This window comes from Quercus lobata, chromosome 11, assembly GCF_001633185.2.
Source record: "Quercus lobata isolate SW786 chromosome 11, ValleyOak3.0 Primary Assembly, whole genome shotgun sequence".
Taxonomy (NCBI): Eukaryota; Viridiplantae; Streptophyta; class Magnoliopsida; order Fagales; family Fagaceae; genus Quercus; species Quercus lobata.
The window spans coordinates 42,170,772-42,196,673 of NC_044914.1; the positions used below are offsets into that span (position 1 = coordinate 42,170,772).

At 36.2% G+C, this 25,902-nt stretch overlaps 3 protein-coding genes and 1 long non-coding RNA gene across 4 annotated transcripts; 2 read left to right on the top strand and 2 right to left on the bottom strand.

The window, feature by feature from the left end:
* Positions 1-2,681: 2,681 nt before the first annotated feature.
* Positions 2,682-5,612, top strand: LOC115966913 (disease resistance protein RPP13-like). The gene has a single exon (XM_031086043.1). The coding sequence runs from the start codon at positions 2,682-2,684 to the stop codon at positions 5,610-5,612; it is 2,931 nt and encodes a 976-aa protein (XP_030941903.1).
* Positions 5,613-11,235: 5,623 nt separating this feature from the next.
* Positions 11,236-12,098, bottom strand: LOC115969577. Its single transcript, XR_004087005.1, has 2 exons — positions 11,858-12,098; positions 11,236-11,711 (listed from the first exon to the last, which is right to left on the bottom strand). It is a non-coding gene; the product is annotated as an uncharacterized LOC115969577 (long non-coding RNA).
* Positions 12,099-16,986: 4,888 nt separating this feature from the next.
* LOC115966914 lies at positions 16,987-17,346 on the bottom strand. Its single transcript, XM_031086044.1, has one exon. It carries the CDS (start codon positions 17,344-17,346, stop codon positions 16,987-16,989), a length of 360 nt encoding a protein of 119 aa, XP_030941904.1.
* Positions 17,347-21,771: 4,425 nt separating this feature from the next.
* LOC115967845 (putative late blight resistance protein homolog R1B-12) lies at positions 21,772-24,892 on the top strand. Its single transcript, XM_031086997.1, has one exon. It carries the CDS (start codon positions 22,672-22,674, stop codon positions 24,064-24,066), a length of 1,395 nt encoding a protein of 464 aa, XP_030942857.1. The 5' UTR covers positions 21,772-22,671; the 3' UTR covers positions 24,067-24,892.
* The last annotated feature ends 1,010 nt before the right edge of the window (positions 24,893-25,902 follow it).

The window sequence follows — 25,902 nt, forward strand, 5'->3', positions numbered from 1 at the left end:
CTATAGGCCATTCCCCTTACTGATGTCCCTAAGAGCACTGAGATTGATCTTGCTCAGCCTTCCCAAGAAGGGGATGTCTCCCAGGGCCCCGAGGCTAGTCCTGCTCGGCCTTCCCAAGATGTGGCCAAAACGAAGTCGAAGAAATAGAAGCCCTGGCCAACTTTTGTATTTATTTCTAGTTCAACTGTTAACTAGGTTCCTTTTGTTTTGAGGACTTTAGAGTTTGCTTGCAGTTGTACTCTTTGATCACTTATATGAAATTATTTTCTTTCTTTTTTTCTTTAAATTACATGTTCGTTGCCCTTGCCGATATTTACTATTGTTGCGAATCTCATGGTTTTTGAACTAGTTATTTTAACATGTATGAATGGTTGTGCATATGATTTATTTGGGATTACATCCTGAAATTCTAACTTACCCATGCCCATGGGGCGTTGAACTTGTATCTAAACATACTTTTGGGGAGCCAAAGGTATCATCCGAGGTGTCAAGTGTGTTGTTAGGCCGAGCCTGGTACTTAGATTTTCTTTAAGTAGTTGGTTTCCCCATAGGTTTGAGTTCGAGGACCATGCAATACCTTGGTTCTGTCCAAAACTTAGATTTTCTTTAAGTAGTTGGTTTCTCCATAGGTTTGAATCCGAGGACCATGCAATACCTTCGTTCTGTCCAAAACTTAAATTTTCTTTAAATAGTTGGTTTCCCCATAGATTTGAGTCCGAGGACCATGCAATACCTTAGTTCTATCCAAAACTTAGATTTTCTTTAAGTTTTGAGGATTAACCCCTCGGCCAAGGTGTGGGGCGTTGACCTGACGTTGGAAGCCCCTAGAACTGTCCGCGCCACTAGTGCTTCGAAGCGTAGCCCCTAGTGGAACTTTATATTAGGGCAACAACAATGGGCTGCTGGAAGTGATGGAGGGGCTTTCGCAAGCCCTTCTTTAACAGGAGCTTGATCCACCGCCTGTGCCAACGCACAAGTCTTTCCCACAAATGGCATCAATTGTAAGGACTCAATTTGTAACGACCCTAAAATAATATTGGGTTCGTACGTTAAAGGCCCAAACAACAAAAATTTGTAAAGCGTGGGCTGAAAGGCTAAGCTTTGGTCACCGGATAGTGGTTAGTCATGGTACTCATGATGGACTCACAGAGGAGAACTAAATTTTTCCATGGATCCTGTCCATGAAGTTTAATGTTCTTATTATTCCTCTCTCTTTTTTGGCTACCCTCCTCCCCTTTTTGGTGCATGACTCCTCCTATTATATAGTCTTTCTCAGTTGATCCTGACCTTCCATCTGTCGATCAGGTAGATACCTACTCAAGTGACTGTCCTATCAACCGCCTCCCCCCACTTTCTGTTAGTTGCAATAACCGAAACCACACTGTTCGGTGGTCTTTTCCCACTAATGTGGTTAGGACGTTTGTTGATGCATTCAATGCGGAGGTGACGTCTTCTCCTTGAACCACTCCCATATTGTACCCCCGTGTGTGCCCCATTCTACTTGCCTTTTTCTCTGGGAGTGCTTTGGAGACTGCCTTTGATGACGTGTCGTTCTTCCCTTTTTGGCCTTAGGATGCCGAGGACATGGTCATCCTCGGCTGCATTCCTAGGTTATTTGGTCTTTTAGTACTTGTCCTCGGCAACTACTCTCCTCGGCACGAGCCTTGAGCCTTAATAGAAAGTGGACTGGGACCACAAATTTTCTGGCCCCACAACAGCTTTTATCAAACACTTTGCATTTTAAAAAAAAAAAAACAATTTCACATCGCACTATTTAAAACCGCCACTTTTTCATAAAAGCACATTTTTAAAAGTTGAACCAAAATCACCCTTAGTTGTTTGGCCTATAAAATTTGTAAAGCCAAGGTGCACTTCTTTTTTTAACAATTGTTTATACAACATATCATATAAATAATATATGTGTCTCGGCAGTATTGTAAAACGGATATTAATGTAGTAATGTCTCTAACCAGCGAAAGAAAAAGAAAATGAAAGTAGCACTCATTATCATCAATCCCAATATATATATATACATGTAAATTTAGAACATATCAGAGAAAGTAGCTTAGTGGAAAATCGCGCGCACGTCAGCTTCCAGATCGCGAGTTCGAACCTTCGCCTCTCCATTTTGAGTTTTTTTTTTTTTCCTTATATAGAACTTATAACCTAACCGCCCCACACCCAATCCTCTCTCCCTTTCACAAACACACGCCCCTCAGTCCCTCACCCAATTTTCTCTCCCTCTCCAGCACCGATTCGGTCTCTTCGTTTCTTGCTATAGTATGTCTTCTTCTTGATTTTGTCTCTCATCCCAAATCACCCATGCTTGTACCGATTCGGTCTCTTCGTTTCTTGCTATGGTATGTCTTCTTCTTAATTTTGTTTCTCTCATCCCAAATCACCCATGCTTGTACTGGGATTCCATGGGTTTTGTGTGATCCCGTGATGTTTGTTTTAAATAAACTTTGTAGCTGCTAATCTTAGTTTGTGTTTTATGGTTTTTAATGTGTTGCTCTGTATTTTGTGTTGCCTATGAACAAGACATGAACATTGCTGTTTGCACTACCACTGTACCACACATTCCAGCTAAGAATTTTAGGCGTTAGAAATTAAAAAATCTGTAATTGTTGTACTAAGTTTTAGTGTTTTACCCACAAAGGAGGGAAAATAATTAAGCAGACATGGCAGACAGTGTTGTGAGTTTCCTGTTGGAGAACCTGACTCAGTTGCTTACCCAAGAATCAAAATTGCTACGTGGAGTTGAGGATCAAGTCAGGTCACTTAAGAACGAACTGTCTCTGATCAACCTCTTCCTCCAAAAAACTGAAGGCAAACGACAAGACGAATTGGTGAAGGAGGTAGTCAGCCAAATTAGGGACGTAGCCTATGAGGCTGAGGATGTTGTTGATACATACATCATTACCGTGGCAGAGCACAGGAGAAGAAGCAAGCTGAGGAAGTTAATCCCTTCATGTGACCGAGCAATTACATTTCACGAGGTTGCAAGCAAGATAGAGAGCATCAAGACCATCAACAAGGAAATTAACGACAATAGGAGCAAGTACGGCATAGAAATTGCGGAATCATCCGGAGGAGATGCAGAAGCAGAGGAGATACTGCACAGGCGCAGGAAACATGTTGAGGAAGATCAAGTAGTGGGCTTCGCTCATGACGCTGAGGTATTGATGAAGGAGCTTATGGAAGGGAGTTCGCAACGGAATATTGTTTCAATCATTGGCATGGGCGGCTTAGGCAAAACCACTCTTGCTAAGAAGATCTACAACAACAATGATGTCAAGAATTATTTTGATTTCCGTGGGTGGGTTTATGTCTCTCAAGAATATAGAATCAGAGAGCTGTTGCTTGAAATTTTGAAGGGACTGACAACACTGCCAAGAGTGATGTTTAGAGCTGAATTGAAAGAGGAATTACTCCATGGGTTGGAAGATAAGTGTAGCTCGAATAAGAATAAAGTGAAAGGGACACTGACTGAAGATTTGAAACGTTTCAAAGAAATGAATGATGAAGAATTCAGAAAGGCATGGTTTGAGTTCTTGGAAGGCATGCAAGAGCATAATGATTTGAAAATTTTATTGTCAGGTTTCGTGCAAGATTTTTACAAGAAGAATGGTGTTAAGTTGCAAGATATGACAGATGATGAATTGAGAAGTGTGTTGCATGAAAGCTTAGAAGACAGGAGGTACTTACTTGTCATGGACGACATCTGGAAAACTGAGGTATGGAATGAGGTAAGTACTGCCGTTCCAAATAACTCAAATGGGAGTAGAATATTGATCACTAGCCGAATAAAAGAAGTAGCATTACATGCAACTACTGTTAATAATAGTGTTCCTCCTATTCCCCCTTATGAACTCCCATTTCTTAATGAAGATAAAAGTTGGGAACTCTTCTCTAAAAAGGTATTTTGGGAAGGTACTTGTCCTCCAGAACTAGAAACACTAGGTAGACAACTTGTGAAAAGTTGTGATGGTTTACCACTTGCTATTGTGGTATTGGGAGGTTTTTTGGCGAGTAAGGAGAAAACACATCGAATATGGTCAAAATATATTGGCCATGTCAATTCGTATCTAACTGAGGATAGATCAAGTTGTATAGACATATTGGCTCTAAGTTACAATCACTTACCCCGCCGCTTGAAACCATGCTTTCTATATTTTGGTATCTATCCAGAAGACTTTGAGATACCAGTGAGGCAACTAATTCAACTTTGGATAGCCGAGGGATTCATACGGCAAATTGGGAATAGAAATATAGAGGATGTTGCTGAAGACTACTTGGAGGAACTCATTAATCGAAGCCTGATTCAAGTGGCAACGAAAAGGCTAGATGGAGGAGTCAAAACATGTCGTATCCATGATCTTCTACGAGACCTCTGTATGTCGGAGAGTTCTGAAGAGAAGTTTCTTGAGGTTCATTCAAATGTTAACCTTTCACCCATAGGCAAATCTCATAAAATTTCCATCCACTATGGCAATAATCCATACATTTCTTCCAGCCCTTGTAAGCCTTCAAATAGTCGCTCTATAATAGTTTTCAAGGGGGTTGTTGAGCATGAGTGTCCTGTTGATAAAAGCTACTTGAAATGGATTTGCAAAAGTAACAAGTTGGTTCGGGTGGTAGAGCTCAGTAATATGGGCATTTGTTGCTTAATCTCCAAGGGAATTGAAAAGCTGGTCCTACTGAGGTACTTAAGCATTTCGTCTGGTGAGCTTCATGTCATTCCAAATTCCATATGCAACCTTTGGAATCTAGAGACGTTGGACATGAGAAAATCTACAGTGAAAACAAAATGCTTGCCCAAGGGGATATGGAAGTTACAAAGATTAAGACATTTGTACCTGGATGGGCCAACATCTCTACCTAGAACTAAAAAAAATACAGCGGCTTTACCCAATCTTCAAGTCCTTACTGGTATAGCTATAAATGAAGACACTGAGAGTCACTTTGCCACGGCCAGATTTCCTAATCTAAGAAAATTAGGATTGTATTCTTCAAGATGGGTAGAGTCAGGGATTTTGTCAAGCCTCCGTCCCTTGTGTCATCTACAAACTTTGAAGATTTATCATCTTCATGAGATTTCGTCAAGTCGTACTTCAATTTTGTTGACCCTCACAAAAATAACCTTAGTAGATTTAGCCTTAGTAGATTCAGCCTTCATGGGAGTGTTGGGTAGCCTTCCCAAACTTCGAATACTCAAAGTAATTGGAAGAGCTGCCGTTGACTATGAATTCGTCAGTAATGTCCTCAATTGCGATGAAAGAAGTTTTCAGCAACTTGAAGTCTTTAAAATGGCAAGGCTGGACTCTGTTGAATGGAAATTAGCGCAAGGTGCAATGCCAAACCTTCAACGTTTGGTCATCGAAAAGACCTTATTTATGCTCCCGGACGAACTATGGTGCTTGAGTGCCTTGCGGGATGTGGAAGTTTTACATCCCGGTCCAGAATTGGCAAAGAGGCTTCGACAGTTGCAGATGAGGGATGGATGTAAGCTCCGTGTCTATCCACCTCTCGACCGAGAGATTAGACGTTTTACATCCCAATCCACATTTGGCAGTGAGGTTTCGACAGTTGCAGAAGAGGGATGGATGTAAGCTTTGGTGCGGGGCTGGGTCCTGCGGGGTCAATGGTCGTTTGCTTTGTCGTTCATTCGTGTTTTGATGGTATCTGATTTTCGCTGAATTTTGGATTATTTGTAATTTGGTATAAAATAGTTTGTGTGGAACAAGTATTTTTTTTATTTCCTAATTATCCAAGCTTTTGAGCCTTTATTGCTATTTTCTTTTTCTTTTTCTTTCTTCCTTTTAAAAATTCTTTACAATAATTTATTATGTTTACGGTGATATATCTATTTTGGTTTGGAGGAAGTTTATTGAAATGTTTAGTAAGTCTATGTTTGGGCTTGATTATTTTATGTGTTTGTTTAGGTGACTTTTTGACTCACAAATAATAGAAAAAAGAACAAAATTTAGTTACAAAATTGATTGTAACTTAATGCTATAACTGTTAAATTGTATGTTCCTTAAACTCTTAATACATATGTCAATTAGATACAATATAGATATATATTATATCTAATATCTAATCTAATATTATCTAATGTCTCAGAAAAAAATTCAATTAAATTTTGCATTTTAATTCCAATTTTCTTCATATATCCCAAAATTTCTTAATTTTTGTGTCATATGGGAATACCATGCCACAAATATCCATCCAGGTGAATAAATCACATCTGGATTTCTCTTGTAAAAGCAAATGAGACTGTAGTTCTGGATTTCTTCCATACACGTGTTCATCCCCAGCGAATTGAAAAATTACACCACTACCATAACCGAGGATTCAGACTAATAGAGTCCAATGGAAAAGGGCCTTAAAAGAGTGAAACCTCCTGGCTCCTCCTCTTGATAAAACCATATTTTTCAGATACCCACGTTAATGAGGATAAAATTTTGCAGGTAATTCACCCAAAACTTTTTGTTACATGCAGTCATGCACACAAATTGTTTGTTCAAATAGCTGTGAGTGTTTTGTTCCTTTCTTTTTTTAGAATTTAATTTTGCTAAAATTGTTGGTATAACATACCTCCTATTTATCTTGATAGAGTAACATGCAAGAAGACCTGCCTAACTTGATGGCCTATTTAGTTTCGCTACTGGTTTGGTTCTTACATGACTAATTGGTTTATAATACAAAGTTGATCCAATGTTGTCTGTGATGAAGGTTGAGAAGGCTCCACTATAATCATATGCAAACATAGGTGATTTAGATGAGGCAGTTGAACTCCTAAGGTGGCTCATATTGCATATTTTCGGTTTTAAAATTCATTGCAGCTGATATTCTCTCTATTCTGCAATATTTGATTGTGTGACTCAAATATTTCAGTGGAATAAATTTTTTAAGACATAACCTGAATTGGACTCAGAACTCAATGACATAAAAACCTTTCTTTGATTTTAAGGGGACTAATTACTTGCACTACAAAAAGGGAGTCGTATTTCTTAATGCAAGTAACATTAGGATTCTAATTATAATGAACCTGAATTAGGATGACACAATAGACTTTGGGCTTGAGTAGATCATACAATGGGCTTGTACATGTCTATTTTTAGTCGACAACTTCTCTGTGACTATCAACTTTGGCTAGTTAGCACCTCTTATTACTCAGTAAAAGCTCGTAACAAAGGCCATTGAAAAATACTTAATTTCCAAATACTAAAAACTATATGTTGGTCTCCAACAACATAAGCTAAAAGTTAAAATGAGAAGAAAATTATCAACCATCTAGACAACCAAAGATATAAGTTATTAATAAAAATATGGCTACAGTAAATCCTGAATCATTGGAGGATATGCAATTCAGCAGAGAAAGACTATGTAAAACGTGTGTCTCAAAACCTGGCCCTGGAATCTGCAGTATGACCTGAGAAAGGCAAGCAATTATACATTTATAAAGACAAATTCAACACTGTGCCCTTAATTTGTTGAATTGAACCTCAGATTGTAATCAAGGCACCTCTTGGCTTTACCATAAAGTTCAAAATAGTAACTATCATCCCACTACAAGTGTTCTTTCTTCTTATTCCTCATTACCTAGCTACTAATTTTATCGTTGGAACAAGATTATTCAACTATTTCTGGAACTCGATCAAGCTAGTAGTTCATTTCCTCTGGAAATTCAGCCCTTGCTCGATTAGTTTCTTCTCCCACAACACCATTGTTCCATCTTGCAAGGCCCAAATCCTTTGGATGTTCAAAGAAGAAAACTGTGGAACAGATGGAGTATATAATGAATTGGAATCATGGTTTCAATTAATGGCAATACCAAACCAAAAATAGAATTATTAATTAAAAAGAAAAAAAAATACTATTTTATCACGTTGCACTCTCAGTGTAAAAGTAATGATGCAGGAATTACAATTTATAAATTTGTATCACCATTCTTAAGTCCAGAAAAACATTCCAACTTTGGTTTATTACTAAAGATATAATAAAAGTGAAAGTCTTGATTATTATGACAGGCATCAGAAAGTAAATTGTAATCATAGCCAGATTAGTATGACCAAATATAACACTATTATGAACCTTGATAAAAATTCAGGAATAAAATTACAAGTTTCTAAACATATACAGCAAACCTTTATCAAGTAAAGAAGTTTGATCTGTGATTATGGTAGACAACTGATGCAGGTTGTGAGCATTAGAGCCCCAAATCCAGCATAAATTGGCGCCCCGGGATCAGTCTCAGATAATAACATCTTTAGTTCCAACACAAACAAAAACAAGTAATCAAAGAAAATCCTATATTGTTCAATACGGAAGTTATTTTGAGTCATCAACTTCAGGTCAATGCCACTGCTGCCTATTGCATCTACAATAACAATTCTTGTACCATCTATTTCAATTGGGAGCTTAGAGCCAGACCATCGAACTCCAGAAAATTTACCTTCCAGATCGTATATGAAAATTAATTGTAGATCATGGGCAAGCATTGATCTGAATCCAAATGAAAAAGGGAAAAGGAAATTAGAAGGAAGGGAAAATGCTGAAAAGGAAAAATAGATGGCTATGCCCACAACATACGTTTTTCCCATACATTTTACCATGAATACACACATCTTATTCACAAGTGTGTCTGTGTGTGTTGTGGTAAAGACACAAATACACTCCTTTTACATTTTGCAATTCAGCAGTTCCAACTAGAAAGAAGGTCCCCAAAAGCTTCTTGTCTCCATTGGTAATTAGGGGTGCCATAGCCAGATTAAAAGGTCCATCATCCTTAAGTATTTGCAGTGCTGAAAAGCTCCAATCTGTCTGGTATGTGACAAAATCATGTCTCCTTTTGGATTTAACTAGCTAGTTGAGGATGTCGTTATCAAAATGTTCGACATCCAACATGAAGAGTCCTGGCAACTTGTGTACTCTAGGTCAGCCAGTGTGCATTAGCGTAACCATGCAACTAAACAGATGTATAATTGAAGAATATATGTTATGCAGCCCCAATTTATCATAGAATTTTTATATTGTATCGAAAGGTTATGGTTGTTCTGGCTCACATGTTTGGAATTTATGAATCAATAAGTTTAGTGACGCAAAAATTTTCATAACTGCTCAGGTGGTATGTGGTGATTGCTGCACAAAGAAAATAATGTCAGTGGTGGGCCATGTGAAAGTGATGTTGCAATACTCACAACTTGACATCTCAACAATTTGTGAAATAAATTGTGAAAAAGCTAGTGTTACTTGTGTACAAAATATCTAGTGGTTGTTATGTCTTCAAGATGATTCTTTGAAGACAATCAGGAAAGGGAAAGTAGGACATTGTTGAATTTGTCATCTTTCTTGACAGTGAACTCTGCTTTTTGTTGAACTTGAAACTCAGGTTTCATAAACCTATTTTCTCCTGCTGTAAAATAGTGTATCCCTTGTGGAGTTTCTAGCAAAAATTAGTTTCTACTTGCTTATCATTGCTTTATAGAATTTTTTTGGGTGATATGTTAATTTTCTTTATTTGAAGTATTGTGATCTGCTACTTTAGATTTTAATTTGGGTCAAAAAACTCAAATATTAAAGATTCAAAATCTGTCTCCTCTACCCATCTGGATTCAATAATTAAGATAGGAAAGCGGGGCCATCTTTATAATTTGGATTGAAGAAAAATAACGAAATTTTAAATATTGGTTTAATGTTGTATTCATCTTTATGTAACATTGCTTTTGCTTTTTTTTCTTTTTATAAAGTGAAGGATGCAACTAAAAGATACTCTGCCTGAGAGAGAGAGGACCTTAGATACTACTAATAATGTAGCCCGTTGCCTTGCAATTCACATAATGCTCATCTTTCACAAATTTCACTTCATCTTCCGGGCTTTCCTTTTATAAAAAGAAAAGGCAAAAGCAGCGTTACATAAACTTTTCAGCTAATAATTTTTGTCACTCTTCAAAGTGATTTCAGACTTTAGAGATAAGGAAACCTTTCAATCATCCCTCTGGACTTTCCCTTCCCCACAATCTCTCTCCCTCCTGAGAAAAAAAAAATCTACCCAAGTTTGAGTGCCCTAAGGGATGTGGAAGTTTTACGTCCCAGATCAAGAATTGGCAGAGATGCTTCAATAGTTGCAGATAAGGGATATATGTAAGCTACAAGTCTATCCACCTCTGGACCCATTGCCAACAACTAATTGAGTAAAGTACTTGATCTGTTGTGCTATGCATTGTTGAATTAAGAGATGAAAAAGAATGGAATTAGAACTTCCATAAATAAGTGCAAAAAGCTAGCTCACTTGATGTCCATGAGGAACATCTTAACACACACACGAGAAAAATCATAATCCTAGTACAACAAAGTTGTTGAAATTCGTGACGTTTAGTTCTTAACTCTGTATAATTTGCAATATTATGGAAAGTGATGGTCCTTTTCTTCTTCTTTTTTTCTTTTTTTTTTTCTCTCTCTCTCTCTTAGGATGTTAGGGCATGTTTCACAAGCATGCTGAAATATAATAGGTATGTAATTACTGACCTTTATTGATGGACTTATAGTTAACTTCTCAAGCTTTGCACAATCCTGAGTTGTTCCCCATTGTCATTTACTAGGGCCACTTCTCATCTCAGTTTTGGCTCCAAAACTAGATATCTGCTTATGCCTAAAGTTATTATTTTTAATTATCCTTGTGTGGATTTTCAGATTACAGTTAATTGTTAATTGCTTTTTAATTGTTAAAGTAAATGGAAAAGATATATGAAGAATTAAAAATTCAAGAGAAATATATGGAATTAATGTGATTTGGTTTGATGGACTAATTACCCACTAAAAAATGGATTAGGTTTTTTAATACAAGTAACATTAGAATTCTTAGTAGAATGAACCTGAATTAGGATAATACAACATACATGGGGGTTGACCAGATCATACAATGGATTTGTACACGTCTATTTTTAGTCCACAACTTCTCTGCAATTATCAAACTTTGGCCCATTACTACTCAAGTACAAGCTTGTCACAACACCCATTGGAAAATACTTAATTATCAAATACTGGAAAATATTTGTTTGACTCCAATAACATAAGTACTTAAAATGAGGAAAAATTTATCAACCATCTAGGCAATCAAAGACAGAAGTTGTTAATAAAAATAGGGCAGTGATAAACTCTTAATCTTTAGAGTCTGAATCATCAAACAACATTCCTGCAATCACAAAAAAATAAAGGAATGTAGACCTAGACAGTAAAGAATGATATATTATTTATGATATTTTTTTCAGTCTGAAATTTACATCTTGTATGGTAAGTGAAATAATTGGAGGATAAGCAATTCGGCAGAAAAAGACTGTAAAACTGGTGTCTCAAAACCTGGCTGTGGAATCTGCAATATGAGCTGAAAAAGGCCTGAAACCATACATTTGGAAAGACAAATTCACCTTCTGTGCCAAAGTTTAGTTCAATTGGGATGGAGCAGTGCCCTCGATTTCAGAACTGGACGTCAGATTGTATTCGAGCCACCTCTCTGCTTTACTTCAGAGTTTAAAATTGTATCTAAATGCCTCATAACCTAGCCACTAACTTTAGCAGGCTCCTTCGAAAGAGATGATTTAACTATTTCTGGAACCCAATCAAGTCATCTCCTCTGGAAATTCAGCCTTTGCTCGATTAGTTTTTCCTCAAATGATAACCGTAGTTCCATCTTGTAAGGCCCAAATCTTTTGGATGTTCAAGAAAGAAAATAGTGGAATAGATAAGTATGTATTAAATAGGAATCATGGTTTCAACCATGGGAATATCAAACCAAAATGAAATTATTAATTGAAAAGAAAACGAGCAATTTAACATATCTGTGCACCCTTACAATGTAAAAGTACTATTAAGGAAGAGTGTGGTGGTGGACCATTGTGTTATTTGTTGAAGACCACAAGCGTTGCGTCTGGGTTGGGAATGTGTTGCACCCACTTCTGTTTGGTTGAGGTGAAGGGGTTCAGGGAAAGCGCTGTGTCACAGCTCAAGAATTCTTGGTTGGTGCAGGCTGCCTTCTCCCCATGATTTCGGATTTCAATTGTATATTTGCACATAACTATTATTCCTTATTTGTTCGCCAGGAGTTCATCCAAAAAAAAAAAAAAAATGTTCATAAAAAAAATTTGTTGGCCAGGAGCGCCTGCATTTTTTTTTTTTTTTTTTTTTTTTTTTTTTTAAGGTTAGTTTGTGACTTTTAGAATAAGTTACAATTTACAAGAAGTATAATTTGTTGCAACTTGGAATTGCGATTTGGGATTAATTCGATTGATCTATTTGTTGCTACACTTTTGTTTTTGTTTTCTTTTTTTTTCTTTTTTTAGATGATTAGAAATTTAGAAATGCGCTTTCCCTTCCCAACAATCCTTCTCCCTCTAAGAAAATATCTGCAGTTGTTGTACAAGTTTTAGTGTTTTACCCACGAGGGAGAGAAAATAATTAAGCAGGCATGGCAGACAGTGTTGTGAGTTTCCTATTGGAAAACCTGACACAGTTGCTCATCCAAGAATCAAAATTGCTAGGGGGAGTAAAGGATCAAGTGAGGTCACTTCAGAATGAGCTGTCTCTGATCAATGCCTTCCTGAAAAATACTATGTAATGTTAGGCAGTCCCAATGTAACCGTACAACTGGACAGGAGTATAATTGAATAATCTATGTTATGCAGTCCCAATGTACTGTTGAATTTTTACATTGTATTAAAAGGTTAGAGCATCCATAGTAGTGGGTTAAAAATTTAACTTTTTAGTTCTATTGAAAGTTATTTTATTTATTTTACCTATATACATACTGTAGTAGTGGATCTATTTTAATTTTTAATATAACTAGTCGTTAACCCGTGCGATGCACGGGATAATTTTTATAATTTGGCTCAAAGCATATTATAATTTTTTTTTAACCCATAATAGTACAGAATGTTAAACCAAGAGCAAAATGGGGGAAAATATAAGGAGAATACAAATTGACTAAAAAAGGGATGAGAATCTTAACAAATTTAAGTTAAGAATAAGCAGTTGCCAATGTAAATCCTTTAATTTAAGAACTTTCATGGCCTTGCAATTAATGCCCAAAAACCAAGTCTTGTCTGGTTGAAAATAGCTACGGAATAAATAAAAAAATTTAAAAAGGGGGGCTCTCTCCTTTTCTTCTAACCTCAAAAGTGTCAAGCAAGGATCATAGGATGGATTATGGGCAATAATAAAAGTCCACAACACAAATTTGGGTAAAAGAAACCACCTGCAACATTTAACATTCTGTGAGGCAAAAGATATGACAATCCAACTACAAATTTGAGTTAAAAAATTAATTGCAAGTAATATAGAAAAGCATGATTCCAATCCAAAATTTGGATTCTAAAACAGTAATAGGTTCAGGAACAAAATATGATCCAACTCAGATTTTCAACAAAGATGAAAAAATTGATGTGTAACCCCAAAGTTTTAGGGCATAAAATTCAACTTAAGCAATCTATATATTAAACTCTAGGAGTTTAAACTTTCTTTTTCAGTTTTAGATGTCTTTGTGATTCTCATTAAAAAAAAAGCTTTAAATGTAAATAATCACCCTTTCATCAACATGTTTAATATAAACCTTCTAGGTTGTGTTCCTTGCAATCCTCCAAAACCAAAGGAAACCCATCAAACAAAAAAAAAAACATGAAAAATAATCAAGCAATAGGGAACCAAACGAAATAAAAGAAAAATCCATATGGAAAAAAGAGAGGAAAAAATAGGGGTGTACAGAGATTCAATGGTGGAGTTTACAAACAAATAGAGAGACAAACAGATATAATTTGGGAAAACAAATTTGAAAAGAATTGGGAGAATTACCTGACATGATAAACCAATCAAAACCAATCAAAATACATTATATTTTTGCTGAATAAAACTTTGGAGGCTGTACTTATTTTGCTAAATCTTGTCTTTGCCATTGCAAGGTGAAAACAATACAACTTTCTTATATCCTTTATGCAATATAAATTTCAATGAGGTTGATGGCATGCTAAGCATGGCTGTAGCTCTGTACCTGCAATTACATATATGTACTTACTTACATATTTGTATTGTAAGAGTTCCAATTAAAACAAATTAGAGATTAATTATAGTAAAAAGTTTCTCCTCTATGTGATAAAAAATCAAATGAAACGTAAATGATCATAATGCATCATGAAATGGTACAGCTGAAATTCGTGCACTTCAAACAACTTATAAGAAGCTGTCCAATACATAGCAAATAGATTAATGACACAAACACATGCAGTGCCAAACAACCAATGCACCATTCCAAGTCAACTAATTCACCATTCCAAGTCTCTCCAAATCAAAATCAAAACAAAAGAAATACCCAAAAGACAAAAATCCTCAGCAACAAATCTCAACAGAAATCTTGGAAATTAAACAGACCCACTTCCCAAATCCCATTGATTTCACCTCAATCCCCAGAAATTGGAAAGAGAAATTGTTAGAGATCATGAAGTTCATGAACAAAAGCTAACATAAAATGCAAACCAAAGAATACATTGTTAAGTTATAGTAACTCATTTAACACAAACCCAAAACTTAATCCATAAGTTTATTTTTTTCCATATGTATTATATTAGGATTTGGAATTAGGAAAATAGAATGATGCAAAATGCTTATCTGAATATTATTGGTCACTATCATCTGATTATATACATCAACAGAGTACTTAACCAACTAACTGAAAGATAACTAACTTCAAAGTCACGTGCACATCACATGCTCACTTAATAGACTAAACTACTTGCAGCATATCTACCTAACATTGAACTACGTGTAGCACAACACCCTGCTTATAGCTCTTCAATAGCAACATCAGTTTCTGCATTAACTGCATCTGCAGAATCCTTCTTCAACATATTACATAATAGAAGTAAAATTATTAGGACATACCATATGCATACTTATTGCTGGTGAGTTTTGGGTCGGGTCCAATAATGTGAAAACTTTGTGCCAAACCTATTGCTGGTGAAGCTAAAGCCACCATTCTCGCAGTTCACCTAGCCTGGTCTCTTGGGTTAATGTCATTTTGAAAGGGACACTTCAGCTATTATATCTGCCATCCTCAAGTTCAATCCTACTCAAGCTAGCATACTGGAAAAATGCCTCTATCACTGTAGACATTCATAAAAGGGCTCTTTTTCTCTAACACATGGAGTAAGATGGATTTTAATATTTATTTATTATTGTGTTGCTAGAAGAGCTAGATGGATTTAATTCGCTATTCTGTATTAATTTCCTTATGTGTTAATGAAAAGTTTTATTCAGCAAAAATAGAGAGAAAAGATAATTCAGCTTGCCCTTTCATATGGTGAGAATTGGAGATTATGGTGTGTTGGAGAGGGTGGATCTACAGTGTTTGCCAAGAGAAAGAGAAAAACTTATTGATTGGGGTAGCAAAGCCACAGGCAGAAGAGGAGTGGGGGGCACAACAGAGAGAGACATTAGTTGTAATTCCCCCTTCACTGATTTACCTCTTAACTGATATAAAAACCAATTCTAAATCAAAACAAAATCTGAACCAATTTCTTAAAGCAAAACCAAACAAAATAGCCGAACCTAAATCCTATTAAACATCCACAAAAGATTTTACCTGACCTATATTAGGGTTTCCAGTATTGATAAAAACCAATTCTAAATCAAAACAAAATCTGAACCAATTTCTTAAATCAAAACCAAACAAAATAGCCGAACCTAAATCCTATTAAACACCCACAAAAGATTTTACCTGACCTATATTAGGGTTTCCAGTATTGATAAAAACCAATTCTAAATCAAAACAAAATTTGAACCAATTTCTTAAATCAAAACCAAACAAAATAGCCGAACCTAAATCCTATTAAACACCCAAAATTAATAGAAAAGATTTTACCTGCAACCGCTCTAGCAGTCTGATGTTAGGTTGGTTGTGAGGCGAAGCGTTTATGGCTTAGTTGAATTCGCTTACCGTCGCAGGGGAAGAAAGAAAGATCTGCGTCTAGCTTTTCCGTTTTTGGGTTCTTGCGTATGGGTCTTGCAGTGTTTGTTGGCTGAGTTTGCATTTGAAGGAGAGACAGAGACTGAGACATAGGTTTTATCGGGTTTGTTTTGGGGAGAAATATAGTTATTGGGTTAGAAATAGTTACGTTGTTTAGGGTTATTTTTTTAATAGTTTTATTTTTTATATTTTTTTAATAGTTTTAATTTTTTAAATAATGTTGACGTGGAAAAATGTGGGATATTTTTTTAATAGTTTTAATTTTTTAAATAATGCTGATGTGGAAAAATGTGGAAGCTTCAAAAGCTTCGGTTTTATATATATATATATATAGATAAAATAATATAAACATCAAAATAAAATAAAATATTCACTACAATAAAATAATATATCCACTATAATAAACAACAATCACAACCACCTGCAACGGCCACCACTACTGCCACCGCTGCCATTGCCACTGTCGTCGCCGCTGCCACCACCGCCGCAGCTACTGCCGCCAACTCTTTTACCTCCACCGCTGCCGCCACCGCCACCACATGATAGCAAATAATCGTCTAATATTAACAAGTGATTTTTTTTACCCCAAATTATACTTATACATTTTTTTTTTTTTTTTACTAAAACAATTTCTCAATTATCATGATAGCCTATTATCGTCTTAATTGTCTGGAAGCAATCTTGGAACAATGTGAACTATGAAATTAAGGAACTTTATAAGAAAACAAATAAAATAGAACACATATTATAGCAGGAATAATGTAGTCCATAGATTTACTCACATACATAACTCAAACCAAATTACAATAAAACTCACACACTCGCACAAGTTCCTATGACTCATGCTTCTCAACATACAAAAAAGAAAGTTCCTACGACTTGCCTTGTAATTGCCATAAATGTTCAATAAGGTCCGACTGGAGTTGAAAATGAATTTCTCGGTTTCTAATGCGTCTATGCCTCTCAATGTATTACAAAAATTCATCGCTTTGTTCACGTAACACTTGTAGAAGAGGATTATCTACTCCATTATTTTGTTCATAATCCAAGTCCACCACTTCATTATCATCCCGCTCATTTTCAACAATCATGTTATGGAGAATTATGTACGCTTTCATGATCTTTTGGAGTGTTTCAAGATGGAAAAATTGTGCAATTCCACAAACAATTGCGAAACGTGCTTGAAGCACTCCAAATGCACACTCAACACCATTCCTACACGCCTCTTGGGCTGCTGCAAATAATTTATATTTATGTCCTTGTGGAGCTGGGATTGTTTTTACAAATGTTGCCCACTTTGAATATATGTCATCAGCAAGGTAATATCCCATTGTGTAGTCATGACCATTGATTGAGTAATGTACTACAGGAGCACGTCCTTCAGCAAGTTCATTAAATACATGAGATCGTTTTAACACATTAATGTCATAATTTGACCTAGGTAACCCAAAAAATGCATGCCATATCCAAAGATCATATGATGCTACTGCCTCCAAAATAATAGTAAGTTCACGAATATGACCACAATATTGACCTTTCTATGTAGATGGACAATTTTCCCACTTCCAATGAATGCAATCAATTGAACCTAACAAACCTGGAAAACCTCGGCATTTGCCATGAGCTAACAGTCTAGCAATATTTTCATTGTTTGGTTTTTTCAAGTATTTCTTAGAGAAAACATCAATTACCGCAGTAACAAATTTTTTCAAATTTTCTAATGCAGTAGTTTCTCCAAGCCACACATATTCATCTATCAAATTACCCGATACTCCATACGTAAGCATTCTAAGTGCAGTAGTTATCTTTTGTAATGAAGATAAACCAAGTTTTTTGCCACTATTTCTTTTTTAGACAAAGTAAGAGTCGTGAACTTCTACCTTAGATTGAATACGAAGAAAAAGAGAATGCTTCATCCGAAATCTCCTACGAAATAAAGCGGGTGGATATATTGGTGTGGGAGCAAAATAATCAAGAAAAAGCCTCTCATGGCCTATCAAATTGATTACCTTAGATAGAACGATGACGTTTAGGTTGTGATGTTTCCATAACAAGTCTTTGATTATCTCATCTTTATCTGAGATTATCTCATCTTCATCTGAGTCATCAAGAAGGAGCTTGCGAAAAAAATAGTGATTCATGGATGCAACCTTCAAGACAATTGGAAAGCAATTATTATTATAGATGCAAGATTAAAGTCAAGTGACATAAGCCAGAACAAAATGAATATAACCAATTCACGCACAAGTCACAACACAAACACATACATCTAAAAAAAAAAAAAAAACTTGGAAATACTATGAATGCTCATTGTTCATAAATTTATTCTAAGACCTGTCTTCTCAAAACCAAGCATATGATACTAGGAATGTTCAATGAATAGAAATAATTGGATCAAAGACACTCATAGTGGCTATAACAGCAAGATATATAATAGACACTCATAGTGGCTGTAACTCATAGTGGCTGTAACACTCATTGTGGATCAAATAATAATTTCATTGGATCAAAGAATTATATCAATGCCTATCACAAGACCGAATGGAACTTAACAAAAGATACAAAAAGATTGCACTTCAAAGTCTTTGTTAGATTACACTTCAAGTCACAACACAAACACATACATCTAGTTTAAGATTAAAGTCAAGTGACATAAGCCACTACAAAATACATAAGTTACTACCAAAATACATAAAAGCCTAAGCTACATCCAAAATACAATCAAACCCATTAATTACGTGAACTTCGTCTTGCCATGATTTCCCCTTGGAGTTGTTCATAAAAAGCTTTTTGTGCTCTGGTCAAGCCACTTGTATCTATCATCATGATTCTCTCCTCCTCTAACCTTTCTATCATCTCAAATTTTTTCTTCTTAATCACAATTCTTTCCTTCTCAATCTTAAGTTTTTCTTCCCTGCTTTCCTTCTCAATTGCAAGTTTTTCCCTCTCAATAAACATTTTTTCCTCTTCCAATCAAGTTACATCCTCAATCAATTTCAATTTCTTGGTCAAATATTCCCCTACATCTTTTCCGATGGCTTTGTTCTTTTGAATGGCCTTTTCGGCCTTCCTACCAATAGTTCTCTCAAAATTGGAAGTGTCACCAAGTCCGGACCCACAATCCCCTTCGCCAATAGATATTGACTCCAGAATTGGAGGCACGGATGATCTCGATTAAGCATTGTTAGGATCGGCAAACTTTGATTGGTCATTTAACATGAGCCAACAATGGTCAAGAAGAAAGGGTTTCTTATGCTTCTCTAAATACAAAACCTTCGCATTGGTAATCTAAAAAAAATTAAAAGAAATATAACATGATTAATATCTTCAAACTCTTGGTGAATGGACATGTTAACACTATTGCAATATAATTTATACCTTATCTTCTTCGGTTATACCACTTTGATGATGTGCGTTAACTTAAACCATACACCCGACAAACTTATTTGTTTTTTCACTAATCGCTCTCCAACGACTTAGCAAGGAGATAATAGTACGTGTGGTACCAGATGTATTGTACTACATGAAGTATTCCCAAACTTTTTGACGAAAGGTATTTTGTGTTTGTTCATTACTGTTTATGGCATCAACACTAGTATTGAGCCATGCTACCACTAGGAGTTTATCTTCATCTACACTAAAGTTAGAGCCCCATTTTCCTTTTGTAAAAGAGGTATTTTCAACTTGAGGTGGAGGTGGAGGTGGAGAATTAGAAACTGACACAGGAGTATTTTAAGACATTCCCAAAAATTGTGAGTCAATTTCTATATCCCCATTCATGATACCCGTGAAATATGTTAGGTCTCTACGTAACTCTATGTCCCTACGTGACTCCATAAAATTAGAAACAAAATATATAAACTTCCTTGTACACAGAAAATTCCCAAACTAACATTTATATCAAAACTTAAAATACTTAGAATTATAACAATAGTACATGATTATGCATAAATACTTAATTTGACATGTAGCTTAATCTCATTAAAATGACTACAAGAAATCCTTTTTGTGTGCTTCTGTTTATGGTTTTGTGCAACACAACAAATTACAGAGACAACAAAAAATGTAAACTTCCTTGCACAAATTACAGAGACCACAAGAACTTCTATTACAAGAAAACCACACAACAAATTCCTACAAATAGAAAATTCCCAATGCATTCCAATACAAATACATTCTGTCCATTCAGATGTCATACCTAGCAAAAACAGCAAAAAAATCCCAATATAAATAACAAAACTTTTCATTGAGCAAAAACAGCAAAAAAATTATTGCATCTAAAATAATAAACTGAAAGAACAAGAAAAAGAAATCATTGAACACATTCTTTGATGTTATACCCAAATCAAAAATCCCACATTCTTTGATCATATACCCATTCATTGATGTTATACCCAAATCAAAAATCACAAGCATCCACTACAAAATGACAGAGACAACTAACCTGAAGTGGATCGACAGGGACGTCGTGGGTCTGAGGTGATCGGCGGCTGGGACGGCTGGTGGGTCGAGCTTCCGTGGGAGTTGAGAGAGATGGGCGGCCGGGACGGCGTCGGTCTATGAGAGATGGGCTGCTGGGACGGCGTGGGTTTGAGGCGATCGGCGGTTGGGACGGCTGGTGGATCGAGCTTCGGTGGGAGTTGAGAGACCGAAGTTGAGAGAATGAATTGAGAGAGATGGGTGACTGGGACAGCATCAATCTGAGAGAGATGGGCGGCTGGGATGGCGTCAGTCCAAGAGAGATGAGCTTCAGAGTCAGATGAGATGAGAGTGAATGAGAGAGAAAAGAATGAAAAAGAAATGTGCAGTGGAATTATTTTAATCAAGCCAGTGGAATAAAATAATAGTTTTTTTTTTAGATCTCATGAACAGTGCACATCTATCTTTAGATGTGCACTATAGCAGTGGAGCTAAAAAAATAGATTTAGCTCCACTGTTGGAGCATCATTTTAGTGTTAGTGTAGCTAAAATATAGCAATATAGCATTATAGCTACACTGCTGCAAATGTTCTTATGGTTATTCTAGATATCATGTTTTTGAATTTTTGAACCAATAAGTTTGGTGAACCAAAAATTTTCACAACTACTAAAATGGTATGTTGTGATTGGTGCACAATAAACGTGATGTCAGTCAATAGTGATTAGCTATGAGAAAATGATTTTGTAATAATCACAACTACCTCACATCTTGTGAAAAATGTGTCTCTAGCATTTCTTGTGTACATAATATCTAGAGGTTGTTATGTTTTCAAGTTGATTCTTTGAAGACATCACTGGAAAGGGAGTGTAGGGCATTGGTGAATTTGTCATCTGTTTTGACAGCGAATCCTGTTTATTTTGTGTACTCGAAACTTTGGTTCAATTTCCCTACTTTCACTTTGTTTAAGTAAACAATATGTCCAAGTTGTGTAACTATAAACAACATATAACTGTGCGATAAGGCTCTTTTTTTAATTTTATATTGAGTTTTAATGTCATAAATTTTCAATTTGGTTTAAAAAGTAACCGAATTTTAAATATTGGTTTGATCAAACGGTCTTTTATAATAATATATAAATATATAAATTATAAAGAAAAGAGAATGTTCGAAATTCACATAATGCTTGCCTTTAATTTCACTTCATGCTTCCGGACTTTCCCTTTATAAAAAGAAAAAGGCAGAAGCAATATGATAAGGTTACGTAAACTTTCCAGCTAAGCATTTTTGTCTTTACTATTCAAAGAGACTTCAGATTTTTGATAAGGAAAAACTTTCTTCATCCTTCAGGTCCTTCCCTTTCCAACAATCCCTCTCCCTCTGAAAAACAATTAAGCAGACATGGCAGACAGTGTTGTGAGTTTCCTGTTGGATAACATGACTCAGTTGCTTATCCAAGAATCAAAATTGCTACGTGGAGTTGAGGATCAAGTCAGGTCACTTAAGAACGAGCTGTCTCTGATCAACCTCTTCCTCCAAAATACTGACGGCAAGCGACACGACGAATTGGTGAAGGAGGTAGTCAGCCAAATTAGGGACGTAGCCTATGAGGCTGAGGATGTTATTGATACATACATCATTACTGTGACAGAGCACAGGAGAAGAAGCAAGCTGAGGAAGTTAATCCATTCATGTGACCGAGCAATTACGTCTCACGAGGTTGCAAGCAAGATAGAGAGCATCAAGATCATCTACAAGGAAATTAACGAGAATAGGAGCAAGTACGGCATAGAAATTACTGAATCATCGGGAGGAGGTGCAGAAGCAGAGGGGATACTGCACAGGCGCAGGAAAGATGTCAAGGAAGATCAAGTAGTGGGCTTCTCTCATGACGCTGAGGTATTGGTGAAGGAGCTTAAGGAAGGGAGTTCGCAACGGAATGTTGTTTCAATCACTGGCATGGGTGGCTTAGGCAAAACCACTCTTGCTAGGAAGATCTACAACAACAATGATGTCAAGAATTACTTTGATTTCCGTGGGTGGGTTAATGTCTCTCAAGAATATAGAATCAGAGAGCTGTTGCTTGAAATTTTGAAGGGACTGACAACACTGCCAAGAGTGATGTTTAGAGCTGAATTGAAAGAGGACTTACTCCGTGGGTTGGAAGCTATGTATAGCTCGAATGAGGAAAAATTGAAAGGGACACAAATTCTGGACTTGAAACTTATCAAGGAAATGAATGATGAAAAATTCAGAAAGGCATGGTCTGAGTTCTTGCAAAGCATACAAGTGGAAGATGGTTGCACCGAAAAAAAAAAGAAAAAAAAAAGAAAAAAGGAGAGAGATACAAGATTTGAAAATTTTGTTGTCGGATTTCATTCAAGATTTTTACAAGAAGAATGGTGTTAAATTGCAAGATATGACAGATGATGAATTGAAAAGTGTGTTGCTTGAAAGCTTGGAAGGCAAGAGGTACTTACTTGTCATGGACGACATCTGGAAAACAGACGTATGGAATGAGGTAAATACTGCCTTTCTAGATAACTTAAATGGGAGCGGAATATTGATCACTAGCCGAAAAAAGGAAGTAGCATTACATGCAACTAGTGTTAATAATAGTGTTCCTCCTATTCTCCCTTATGAACTCCCATTACTTAATGAAGATGAAAGTTGGGAACTCTTCTCTAAAAAGGTATTTTGGGAAGATACTTGTCCTCCAAAACTAGAAACTCTAGGTAGAAAACTTGTGAAAAGTTGCCATGGTTTACCACTTGCTATTGTAGTATTGGGAGGTCTTCTGGCGATCAAGGAGAAAACAGTTCGAATATGGTCAAAATACATCAACCATATCAATTTGTATCTGACTGAGGATGGATCAAGTTGCATAGCCATTTTGGCTCTAAGCTACAATGACTTACCCCGACGCTTGAAACCATGCTTTCTATATTTTGGTATCTACCCAGAAAACTTTGAGATACCAGTGAGGCAACTAATCCGACTTTGGATAGCTGAGGGATTCATACCGCAAATTCGGGACAGAAATGTAGAGGATGTTGCTGAAGACTACTTGGAGGAACTCATTGATCGAAGCTTGATTCAAGTGGCAACGAAAAGGCTAGATGGAGGAGTCAAAACATGTCGTATCCATGATCTTCTACGAGACCTCTGTACATCGAAGAGTTCTAAAGATAAGTTTCTTAAGGTTCATTCAAATGTTAACCCTCCACCCATAGGCAAATCTCATAGAATTTCCATCCCCTTTGCCAACCATCCATACATTTCTTCCAACCCCTGTGAGCCTTCAAACAATCGTTCTATAATAGGCTTTAGGGGGATTGTCGGGCTTGAGAGTCCTCTTGACAAAGGCTACGACTTGAAATGGCTATGTGAAAGTAACAAGTTGGTTCGGGTGGTAGAGCTCAGTAATGTGGGCATTTGTCGCTTAATCCCCAAGAGGATTGAAAAGCTGGTCCTTTTGAGGTACCTAAGCATCGCATCTAGTGAGCCATATATCATTCCAAACTCTGTATGCAACCTTTGGAATCTAGAGACGTTGGACATGAGAAATTCGACAATGAAAACAAAATGCTTGCTCAAGGGGATATGGAAATTACAAAAATTAAGACATTTGTAGCTAGATGGGCCAACATCTCTACCTAAAACTAAAAAAAAAACATTATCCAATCTTCAAGTCCTTACTGGTATAGCTATAAATGAAGACACTGAGAGTCACTTTGCCAAGGCCAGATTTCCTAACCTAAGAAAATTAGGATTGTATTCTTCAGGAGGGGTAGAGTCAGGGATTTTGTCAAGCCTCCATCCCTTGTGTCATCTACAAACTTTGAAGATTTATCATCTTAATGAGATTTCAAGTCCAACTTCAATTTGGTTGACCCTCACAAAAATAACCTTAGTAGATACAGCCTTATCTCCAGCCTTCATGGGAGTGTTGGGTAGCCTTAAAGAACTTCGAATACTCAAAGTAAGAAGAACTGCCAATGAATTCATCAGTAATGTCCTCAGTTGCAATGAAGGAAGTTTTCAGCAACTTGAAGTCTTTAAAATGGTAAGTCTGTACGTTTTTGAATGGAAATTGGGGCAAGGTGCAATGCCAAACCTTCAACGTTTGGTCATCGAAAGGAGCTTTTGTATGCTCCCGGACGAACTATGGTGCTTGAGTGACTTGCGAGATGTGGAAGTTTTACACCCCTCTCGAAAATTGGCAAAGAAGCTTCAACAGTTGCAGATGAGGGATGGATGTAGGCTCCATGTCTATCCACCTCTCAGTCCAACTAATCGAGAAAAAGTTGATCAGTTGTGCTATGCTTTGGTGGGGGGCTGAGTCCTGAGGGGTCAATGGTCGTTTGCTTTGTCGTTCATTCGTGTTTTGATGGTATGATATATATGATGGTACTTGTTACTTTTTTTTTTTTTTTTTTCTAATTCCCTGATTTTCCTAATTGTCCAAGCTTTTAAGCCTTTATTTCTATCTTCTTTTTCTTTTTCTTTTTCCTTTTTTAAATCCTTTATAATAATTATTATGTTTATGGTGATATATCCATATTTTTTTTTTTTGGGGGGGGGGGGGGTGATATATCCATTTTGGTTTGGAGGAAGTTAATTGAAATGTTCAGTAAGTCTGTGTTTGTGCTTGATTATATTATATGTTTGTTTATATGACTCACAAATAATAGAAAAAGTAAGTTAAGAGCATCACAAAGGAACACTATATAAATATATATTACATCTAATATATAATCTAATTTTATCTAATGAGTGAAAGAAAATTCAATTACATTCTAAAATCTAACTCCCATTTTTTTGTCATATGTCCCAAAATTACTTAATTTTGGTGTCAAATGCGGTGTCATGCCACAAATATCCATCCTTGTGAATAAATCACGTCTGGATTTCTCTTGTAAAAGCAAATAAAGACTGTAGAGTTATCTTTTTCCATACACGTGTTCATCCCCAGCTAGATCGGATTTACTTTTGCAAATCAGGTAGATTCAAAACTTTAGCAAATCAGAAGCTTCTTGCAGGTTGAAAAATTAGTCCTACACAACTAACGGTACGTATTAGCACCAGCAATTTACACCACTACCATAACCGAGGAGTCAGACTTGAGTCCAATGGAAAAGGGCCTCAAAAGAGTAAAACCTCCTCCTGATAAAACCATTTCTTTCAGATACCCACATTAATGAGATCAAATTTCTGAGGTTATTCACCCAAAACTCTTTGCTCCATGCACACAAATTGTTTGTTCAAATAGCTGAGAGGGTTTTGTTCTTTTTTTTAGAACTTAATTTTGCTAAAATTGTTGGGAGAACATACCTCCTATTTATCTTGATAGACTAACTTGATAGCCTATTTAGTTTTGCTATTGGTTTGGTTCTTATATGTACGAGTGAGTAATTGGTTTATAAGACAGAGTTGATCAATGGTGTCTGTGATGATGTTTGAGAAGGCT